General features: G+C 40.1%; 1 protein-coding gene across 1 annotated transcript; it reads right to left on the bottom strand.

Annotated features, from left to right (window-relative positions):
* Positions 1-4252: 4252 nt before the first annotated feature.
* On the bottom strand, positions 4253-5786 carry LOC109002502. Its single transcript, XM_018980288.2, has 3 exons — positions 5348-5786; positions 4697-4958; positions 4253-4577 (listed from the first exon to the last, which is right to left on the bottom strand). The coding sequence occupies exons 1-3, from the start codon at positions 5784-5786 to the stop codon at positions 4253-4255; spliced, it is 1026 nt and encodes a 341-aa protein (XP_018835833.2).
* Between the last annotated feature and the right edge of the window lie 5009 nt (positions 5787-10795).

Here is a 10795-nt window from a genome sequence, read left to right as displayed (position 1 = left end):
ATGGTTATACATCTGAACGTAAAACCTGGGGGATTTCCAAGATGGTTGTGATTTCCCTAACCACACAATTATTGGGGAAATGGTCACCGTAGATATGAACTCTACACTTAGTGTAACCTTCCTACAGTGGCCATTTGCCTAGTGCTAAAACATTCCCAAATATGCCAAGAGTTTATGGGTTTCGATTTGAACCAAAACCCACTTAAAATCAGCCTAATCTGGTCAAAACTGTTACGCCCTATACCCGAATGGGTCAGAGAATTAATATTATTCACCTAAAATCATAACTCACAGTACAAATATAGTTTTCAAAGACTCCATAAACATAACTTCATCTATTTCCACCAAATATACATACATATCCCTCTACAAGGTCATCAATGAATAATCCAACAAGTAAATCAACAACTCCTCAAAGTCTTAATAAAAGTGTCAACATCCAATAAACCAAATCAACAAAATAAATCAAATCTACTAAGTAATAGTCTCCAGTAATCATAGTACTCATCTTCTACACTCAACAATCTTGTGTTCGCTTCTTATTTTGATCCTCAACTGAAACACTCACATCATCTGAAAATATTATAGAGATAAGTGGTGAGTTATCAATAACTCAATAAGCAAATAATATATACTAATATGTAAACCTGAGCCATTTACAGAATTCAGCATGCAGAACAAAATATTTTAGTTTCAGAATTCAAAACCAAAACATGTTATTAAAATATCAGCACGACAGTTCAAACTATTCAAATTCCAGAAGTCCATTGGCATAGCATAACTAAACATCATCATTGTTTCATATCATATCAGAGCATCATATCATAACATAATCACCATTCATCATATTGGAACATAGACCATATTTAATCATCGTGGTAGTGTTGTGCATTCTGCAAAAAACCAAGCAGAACATAAATCACCATGACATCGAAGCAATTGCACTCAGACCAGATACTACAATTATATCTCGTGACTGGACCGGAGGCAACTATTGTATCTCGAGCAGGGCAGGAGGCCACTATTATGTCCCGTGGGGGGGCCAAATGCCATTATTATGTCCCGTGGCGAGGCCAAACGCCACTATTATGTCCCGTGACAGGGCCATAATCAAAGAATAATAAAAATGCTAGTACAAACCATATAACAGAGGTCACAGTTTTATACCCACGATAAGGTCAGAACAGAATAGAATTAGAATCAGAATCATCGGATCATCGGATCATAACTCAAAACAGAATCTGACAAAGATTTAGAATGCCATGCCAAAGATTTTTAGATGCCACACCATATCATAACAGAGTATTGAACAGGTTCAGATTATTTTCACATATTAAAAAAGAGATTAAGAGCATCTTCACATAACATTCACAAATTTTCAGATTTCATATTCACTCTTTTTGCACATTTCAGAAACAGAATGCCAAAACTTTGTTCATGTCTACACTAGTCATGACAAAAATACTTTTCTCTTGTATACAACTTTCATGAGTAATGCAGAACAAATAACTAAGGTTATTTCAAATTTCTTTTCATAACAAAGCATGCATATTTTCCAAAATTAACCTCAGTTCATTTCTTTTATGCAAAGTCTAGCATAGGAACCCTGTTTACCTGACTCTTGCAGTGTGTTATCTTAGTCTTGGGTCTGACCTCTAGTCATCTTACCACCTAAATTAGAAAAAATTCACTGAGTGTTAATAACCAAAACCCACCACATCTAACTCCATCAACTAATCCCAAACAAGAACAAGTCTAGCTTTTTCACACGAAAATCCATAACTCGAACAAGAATTTCAACATGTACAATTCTCTCATAACACCTCAGTTCATAATTACATGACCCATCCTCCAATAACAATACCCTACATTTTGATCCATTCTCCTCAATTTACTTCACCATGCCCAATGTGTACGTCGACCCACAATCCACACATATTAAAAAATAGTTACCCCTCGCTTTACCCAACCAATAACCAATTTACATTTGCCCCAACAAGTCAACTCGACATATCCAATAACCAAACAATAACAGTCAAAATAGCCACTTATCATCTCCAAAAGTAAACTTATAAATCCACAACAATCAATGCCAACTTAGCAGCTAATACTTAAACCCGAAACAACCATAAAAAAGAAATAAATGCCCAAGCAGCCACATAACTCCACCCACACAGCCATATCAAACCCAACCAATCAACATATAACCCCAATACAGCCAACCTGTAACTTAAAAATAGCCATATAACTATAATTCATTAAGATTTCCAACAATTATAATTTACTCATATCGCACAATTAATTGAGCAACCGAGCCTGTTACCATTGAAGTATCCTACCTAGTGTCATGAGGTGGTCGGTGAAATAAGCGAGCAGAGCAACACTATCCAGAAACGTAAGTATAGTCATGTGACAGAGGAAACGTCAAACCAAATATGTGTGGTAGGGGTATTACACTGTAGAGAGGACAAAAGAAATCGGACCTAGCGAGAGGAAATTTTACCGATGTCGATGTGCTCATGTTGTAGCAGCTTGCCAACTGCAGTGCATGGTGGGGGTGGTTGTCTAGACTCGGCTCAATGATAGGTCCCAATCAAAGAGATAAAAAGAATGCTAAGGAATAATTTCCTTAGGGCAAGAATGAACCGCAATTTGAATGAATTTTTTGTATATCCATTCATAATATCACTTGCTGCTTAAATAAACAAATCCAAGTAAACAATGTCGAAATACAAGAGTAGCTACAGAAAACATAAACACACGTACTACAGAAAAGGAAATCATGCAACAGAAAAATAAACGTGCAACAGAAAATGTGCAGCTTGAAACTCTCTAACTGATCACAACGACTACTGACCCAGTCCTACGCTGCATGCATGCAACTGGCTTTCACGTCTAACCTCCTCCTTAATACTTGGAATTTGGCTTTAGGCCTCTCTCCGAATGTCGTGGCCTAACAATACCTCCCCCAACAAGTGGACTCATGTCCTCAAGGTCCACAGAAGGAAATCGTTCAAGCAAGGACTGGTTTGTCTCCCATGTGGCATCCTTTACTGGTAGATGCTTCCAATGGACCTGATTTTATTCTTCAAATTTATTCCCCCATTTGACCCAGTGAGTATCCAATATATACTGGGGTTCTAGTATAATGCCCGCTTCATCATTTACTGGCAGTATCTCCTTTGAAGGTTTCACAAGCTCTCCTATGAAATTTTTCAAGAGTAAAATGTGAAAGATAGGATGAATTCAAGCTCCTTCCAACAGTTGAAGTTTGTATGAGATGGCCCCAATCTTTTATATAATCGGATATGACCATAGAATCAATTGGCTAGCTTTTGATGGGCTCATTTAAAGGTTGACTATTGTTTGTAAGGGTGCAATTTAAGAAACACCAAATCACCAACTTCAAATGAAACATCCCAATGTTTTTGATCCGTAATTTGCTTCATGCAGTTAATGGAAGTCTCCAGATTGCTTTTGAGTTGGCGAAGCAACTCATCTCTAGCTATTAGACTTTGGTCCACTTCATGCACCGATGAATAGCTATTATGGTAATTAGGAATTGGAGGAGGAAAACAACCATAGAGTGCCTGAAAAGGGGTCATTCTTGTATATGCATATGATAAGTTGTATTATACCAAAGCTCAGCCCATGGAAGGTAGCTGCTCCACTTGCACGGCCATTGGTGAACCATACTTCGAAGGTATTGTTCCACACAGCTATTGAAAACCTCTATTTGTCCGTCCGTCTGTGGGTGGTAGGAGGAACTGAGTTGTAGCTTGGTCCTCGACATTTGGAAAAACTTTGCTGATAAAGATGGGGTCCCGATTGCTGATGATGGACTTGGGTAGGCCATGCAATTTAATAACTCCTTCCACAAACCTCTCAGCCACGATTTTGGCAGTAAAAGGATGAGTTAAGGATAAAAAATATGCAGACTTACTCAAACAGTCGACAACTACTAAGTTCGTGTCCTTTCCATGGGATGTCGATAATCCTTCAATGAAATCTAAGGTGATGTCGTCCCACACTTGACACGGAATGGGCAAAGGCTATAGGAGCCCAGCTAGAGACATTGTTTCAGGCTTCACCTTCTGGCATATTTCACATCTCTTGATATACTCTTGCACCAGCTGGTACATTTTTTGCCAGTAGAATTGTTGGGCTAACTTCTTGAACATCCGCATGACCCCAGAGTGTCCTCTATTTTTGTATCATGTATTTCATGTAGCATATTCGCCCGTAATGCTACCTAAGAAGGGATGACCATCGTCCCTTCAAATAAGAGCAATCCATTACACCATGCATATGGCCCTTCTAGTTGTGCATTTTCCATGCGAGTTAAGGACTGGATGTAAGAGTCTCCTTCATAAGCTTTTTTAATCTCATCCCATACAATTACCTCTGGCACATGCAGATGATGAAGAACTGGGCTACCAGATTTGAGTGAGAGGGCATCTGCTGCTGAATTCTCACGGCCTGGGAGGTAAATGATCTCGTAGTCATAGCCCATTAGCTTGACAACCCATTTCTGTTGTTCCGGTGTAGCCACACACTTCTCCAAAAAATACCACAAGCTACATTGGTCAGTTAGGATGAAGAATTTCGTCCCCAGTAAATAAGGATGCCACAAGCGTATGGCCTCCATAATTGCAAGCATTTCCTTAGCATAGATTGACCAAGATTTTTTTTTAACCCCAGTGCCCGACTCATAAATGCAATGGGCTTGCCTTGCTGCGATAAAACTACGACAATCCCTTCTCCTAATGCGTTGGTTTCAATGGTGAAAGAGTCATTGAAATTAGGCATTTCCAACGTTGGAGTGGTTTTCATTACTTGTTTGAGAGCCAGGAAGGCTGCGTCAGCTTCATCATGCCAGTCAAATTTTCCCTTTTTGAGCAGTTTGGTCAGGGGTCGAGCTATGATGCCGTAGTTTTGAACAAACTTCCTGTAATACCCTGTTAAGCCTAAAAAACCATGTAATTTAGAAATATTAGTGGGGGGTGGCCATGCGACCATGGCTACAATTTTACTGTTATCAACCTTTACTTCTTGATGTGTGACAATGTGCCCCAAGTATTGCAATTCTTGTTGGCCAAACACACATTTGCCTTGGCAAAAAACTAGTGCTGCCGCAAGGTCTCCAATGTTTTTCTAACATGCGCCACATGCTCATCCCAAGTGGGACTATATACTAGAATATCATAAAAAATAAAAAATAAAAAAGCCAAAATGATTTTTCGAAGGTAGGGTTGAAATATTGAGTTCATGATGGCTTGGAATGTAGAGGGTGCGTTACAGAGGCCAAAAGGCATTACGAGATATTCTTAATGATCGTTATGAGTACAGAAAGCAGTTTTAATAACATCGAGAGGATTTACTCTTACTTGATGATAGCCGGCCCTCAGATCAAATTTGGTGAAGTAAGTGGCACCATATAATTCTTCCAACATATCGTCCACTGTTCGAATGGTAAAACGATCTTTGATGGTGGCAACGTTAAGTGTGCGGTAGTTTGTGCAAAATCGCCAACTACCATCTTTTTTCTTCACAAGTAGTACCGGCAAAAAGAAAGGACTGGTGCTAAGACGAATGAGCCCAGAATCTAACATTTCTTGGACCTGTTTCTCAATTTCTGCTTTTTGAAAGTGGGCATTTCTGTATGGACATACCTTAATTGGCTCCGTCCCTTCATTTAGCGTAATGCAATGATCCACCTCGCTTGTAGGTGGTAAACTTGAGGGCTCTTGGAACATGTCCTCATACTCTTTCAACAACATCTGCATACTTTGCTATCTATCCTCTGGTGGCGCATCAGGTGCTACTGTTTCCATGGTTGGTTGGAAGCACACAGCAAATAGCACATGACCTCTGTGGAATTCTTTCGATATTTCTTTTGGTGAAGCCACCTGAATCGCTTGCACGTCCACTCCTTGCAGCCTTTGGTCTTTATTTTCCCAAATAAAATCCATGGTCAACTGTTTCCAGTTGAAAACCATGGATCCTAGCATTTCAAGCCATTGAACGCCAAGGACAAGATCAAGACTTGATAAGGGCAAAGAGAAAAGGGTGAGGTAAAATTCGGTGCCTTGTAATTCCACCCTACCTTATCATAGCGCCCTTGACACTTTAGTCTTTCTCCATTGGCCACCCGGACAGGGAATGTCTCCATAGGTATGACTGGCAACCTGAGCATGCTTCCCAAACAGTCGCTGATGAAGTTGTGCATTGACTCGCTGTCAATCAAAACCACTACTTCATGAGGACCCATTTTTGATGTTATACGCATGGTTTTTGGTGTTGTCCATCCTGTTAATGTGTGCAACGTAATCTCTAGTTCAAGTTCAGGTTCCTGCACCACCGCTGGATGTCCCCCATGGTCATCCTCCAACGTTTGTTGATCAGTAATGTATTCACATATCACGTTACCCGCATGTCCCTCCAAGAGTAATAACTGAGGTTTTTGACATCTATGTCCTGCTATGAAACGTTCATTGCAGTTGAAACAGAGGCCTTATGCTCTCCTCCTCTGCATTTCCTCCCAAGACAATCGCTTGATAGTTCCCATAGGTGAAGTAGGAGCTACACGAGTGGCTTGTGGAAGAGTTAAAGGAGCTCTTGCGGGAGGTAACCGCACAAACCTTCTCTGCTGTGTGAGTTGATCGTCCCTCATCCATGCCAAGTTAATGGCATCCATGAGAGACTGTGGTTTAAACATTTGAATCCCATTAGCAATTTCAATCTTCAAGCCACCCGTGAATGTCCCCACTAACGCCTTCTGAGTCCATCCTTGGACCCTGTTGCCGAGCTTCTCAAACTCGCGCTGATAGTCCCTCAAAGTCCCTAGCTGCCTAACACAGGAGAGAGCTTCATCAAAGTCCTCACACTCTGATGCCTCGAAGCGAGCCCAGAGTTCTTCTTCAAATTTCTCCCATGAAATCACGTGTCCTTCTTCCTGAAATGTTCTGTAAATCCACTGCCACCACTGGTTAGCCTCTCCTACTAGATAGTATGTTGCCATGGAAACCTTCTGGGCTTCCGTCGTGCCCTGGTACTTGAAGAGCTGGTTCACACGATCGAACCATTCTGTTGGGTCATCCCAGAAAATCGTGGAAATTCTAGCTTCACCGTTTTGGAGGAAACAATCTACTGACCCCCATCATTGCCTTCTCGGTGATGGTTACCATGCTTGGGTTTCTCCTGGTTTGAGAGCAAGACATCAGAGAGGCGGTTGAGAGTTTCTTCCAAATGACGAAGTCTGTCAGCCATGCCGAGCTCCATCTGTGTAACCCATCTTGCACTCCACCGAGCCCAGCCTCCAACTACTCAATACGTTCTTTATTGGTTCCCATAAATAAATTGGCTCTGAGGCCAATGATAGGTCCCAATCAAAGAGATAAAAAGAATGCTAAGGAATAATTCTCTTAGGGTGAGAATGAACCACAATTTGAATGCATTATATGCATATCCATTCATAATATCACTTGTTGCTTAAATAAACAAATCCACATAAACAATGCCAAAATACAAGAGTAGCAATAGAAAACATAAACACACGTACTACAGAAAATGAAATCATGCAACAAAAAAATAAACATGCAACAAAAAAGTAAACGTGCAGCTTGAAACTCTCTAACTGATCACAACGGCTATTGACCCAGTCTTACGCTGAATGCATGCAATTGGCTTCCACATCTAACCTCCTCCCTGATATTTGAGATTTGGCTTTAGGCCTCTCTCCGAATGTCATGGCCTAACACTCAATAACAAAATAACGATGCACAACTACTGCAATCAAGCGAAGATGATGAAGTAAAATATAGGGTTTTCCTTTGGCATAACTAAAGGGTATCAAAAATCGAACACAGCACACAGTGTGTGTGTGTGAGAGAGAGAGAGAGAGAGAGAGAGAGAGTTGGTAGGAGGAACTTACTGTCGTCACAAATGGACAAAAGTGGCGTGGAGAAGGAACGAGCTGCAGTGTACAATGGCTAGAATCAAACAGAGATGGAGAAAGGGAGGACTTGTGAGATCACCGCGAGACAGAGAGAAGGGAAGCAAGGGTATGAGAGAGACAAATAGATGCGGATTGGTGGGGGAGAGATAAAGGTGGAAATAAGGGACTTACTAGCGTGATGGGGGCGATCTTCGTTCACTCCACCAGTGGTGCTAGACAAAAAATAGATTAGGAACAACCAACGTTGAGTTTTGGCGCTTGGACTCGTTGGCGACAAGTCTTCAAAGCAGAGACGAAGGGGGTGGAGGGTGTGAACTGCAATAATGGATTTGAGAGAGAGTTGGGCACGGTGAGATAGAGAGGGAGTTAGGGTGTGGCGACCACAAATAGGAGAACGTGCATAAGGGTGACGTCGTGGGGGGAGGGGGGAGTTCGGCGCAGAGGAGAACGAAAGCATTGGGGAAGCAATTGTGGAGTGAGAAACTGATGTAAGGGAGAGGGAGTTGAGATTTGCAACTGAAATAGCAAGGGGGATTACTTAGTGTTATGGTTGCGTGAAAATGGGGGAAGGGAGTTATCAGGGGCTAGGGGGAAAGAAAGGAGAGGGAAATGGTGAGTTTTGCACCTTTATTTTTTTTTGGGCTAGGTTTAACACTTGGGCTTAGGGCAGAAAAATCGACCGGTCGGTTCGGTTTTGGGCCCAAACCAAAACCGACAGTCGGTTTCGTTAGTCTCTCAAAACCGGCCGAAACCGACTGACCATGAGATGAAAACCGGCCGGTTCACGGTCGGTTTGTCGGTTTTGGGCCGGTTTGGGCCACTGTGTTTGGGCCGGTTTTAGTACTATTTGGGCCATTTTAAGATCCAATTCAACCTCTTTTTGGGCTCATTTTGTTATTCAAGATCATCTACTACAAAGACTTTCTTTGCAGAATTTTTAAATTAATTAATTTAATCAATTTCTTTTTAATTTTAATCATGCCATGCATATATTATTATTAACCAATAACTACTACATATATACTACTTATATTTTATAGTCTTATTATCTTATATACTAAATTACTAATTACTAGATAAATAAATAAAACTCCACTAGATGTTTAATACACATTATAAACAAAACTAAATTGTCTTAAGCAACAAATAACAATTGTTTTTGAATAAAACCTAAAAAATCTTCATTCTTCAGTCTGCAGTCTTCGACTCTTCAATCATCAATAGTTGTGATGTATGATGCTCCTAACTCTATAAGAAAACACCAAATAATCAAATAATCAATATTAATAAATTAGGATAATGAAAAAAAATTAAATTAAATAATAAAAATAAATGAATATAGAAATTGAATGAGAAAAAGTTAAAAACACATTACCAGATTCAACATTATCCATGGAGTCTCGAATATCAATTGGCGTTGACGGATGTCGCAACCAATTCTAAATACAAATAAGTGTCTCAACAGTACTTGGAGCCAAGGAATTTCGAAAAGGATCAAGTACCCGACCTCCCGTACTAAATGCGGACTCTGATGCAATCGTGGAAACATGCATGGCTAACACGTCTCGTGCAATTCTCGCAAGTATAGGATAGTTAGGCTCATTCACTTTCCACCAATTCAACAAATCAAAATATTGACTGAATGCCTCACAACCATCTGATAAATACCGGTCAATCTCTGTTTTGGTAGATGTAGATCCAGAGGCAGTCGATGCTAGCAACCACTCATAAAAAAGTTGTGACTCATGATTGTCTTCAACATCATCTGGAGGTGCATATAACGGAGGGGAAACATGTTCTCTGCTACTCAAGGAAGAACCGAACGTAGCATCATACTCTGCATACATGTCTGATAATAATTGTCTCACTCTCGACAACAAATCTTCAACCTAATTGTGATCATAATTTTTTTTCAAGTGAAAAGTAAGAAGCTCCAACTTACTACGTGGATCAAGGAGAACTGCAATCAACAACAACAAATTCATTCTATCCAATGAACCCCAATACTTATCAAATTTCATTCTCATGCTTATGGCCATGCTCATCAAATAAGTATTCTGACTCTCACATAGTCTAACCAACTCTTTTTGAAGCCTACAAATCTCCAAAAAAACTTGTGTTTGCCGTGACATGTAAAGAACCAGAAAATCGACAAGTGGCATCATAAAACATCTTCAAAAATTTCACAAAAACCCGCACTATCTCCCACTCGTCAGCTCTAGGAGGCCCAATGTTTCCATCCTTAAAGTAAGAAAGAAAATTGTAGTCCTCACTCTCCATTCGCCTAAAAGCCTTTTCAAATTTCTCAGCAGCCTCCAATATCATGTAAGTTGAATTCCATCGGGTTTGCACATCAAGGTACAATATTTTTTTACAATCAATTTTTTCCTTTTCTGCACATCTCTTAAACTTGTCTAATCTTGCAGGGGAGGAGCGCACATATCTAACCGCATTTCTAACCATTGTAATGGCATCATCACACTCCTTAAGACCCTCATTCACGACAAGATTCAGAATATAAGCACAACATCTCATGTGCATATACTTCCCTTTCAACATATTCTCCGTCAAAAAATGTCTCAAATATGCAATTGCAGTATCATTTGAGCTAGCATTATCAACAGTAACAGTAAATATCTTATCAATGCCCCAATGAAGGAGGCACGATTCAATATATTTTCCAATGGTATCCCCTCGATGATTAGGGATTAAACAAAAATTAATGATTTTCTTCTGTAATTTCCAATCACTATCAATGAAATGGGCAGTTAGACACATATAATTAAGATTTTGTACCGATGTCCACGTATCGGTAGTTAATGAAATCCTCATTCCCCC

This window comes from Juglans regia, chromosome 3 (assembly GCF_001411555.2).
Source record: "Juglans regia cultivar Chandler chromosome 3, Walnut 2.0, whole genome shotgun sequence".
Classification (NCBI taxonomy): domain Eukaryota; kingdom Viridiplantae; phylum Streptophyta; class Magnoliopsida; order Fagales; family Juglandaceae; genus Juglans; species Juglans regia.
Note: the sequence above shows the minus strand (reverse complement) of the source record. Positions and strands in the feature narration are given on the sequence as shown.

Excerpts from the sequence above, each read along its gene's own strand:
- LOC109002502 (XM_018980288.2), bottom strand. The coding sequence starts at position 5,786 with ATGCAGATGTTGTTGAAAGAGTATGAGGACATGTTCCAAGAGCCCTCA. Across the intron at positions 4,959-5,347 it reads TGTTATTAAAACTGCTTTCT|GGTATTACAGGAAGTTTGTT; the intron begins GTACTCATAACG and ends TAGGCTTAACAG. Across the intron at positions 4,578-4,696 it reads TTTATGAGTCGGGCACTGGG|CTTGTGGTATTTTTTGGAGA; the intron begins GTTAAAAAAAAA and ends TGACCAATGTAG.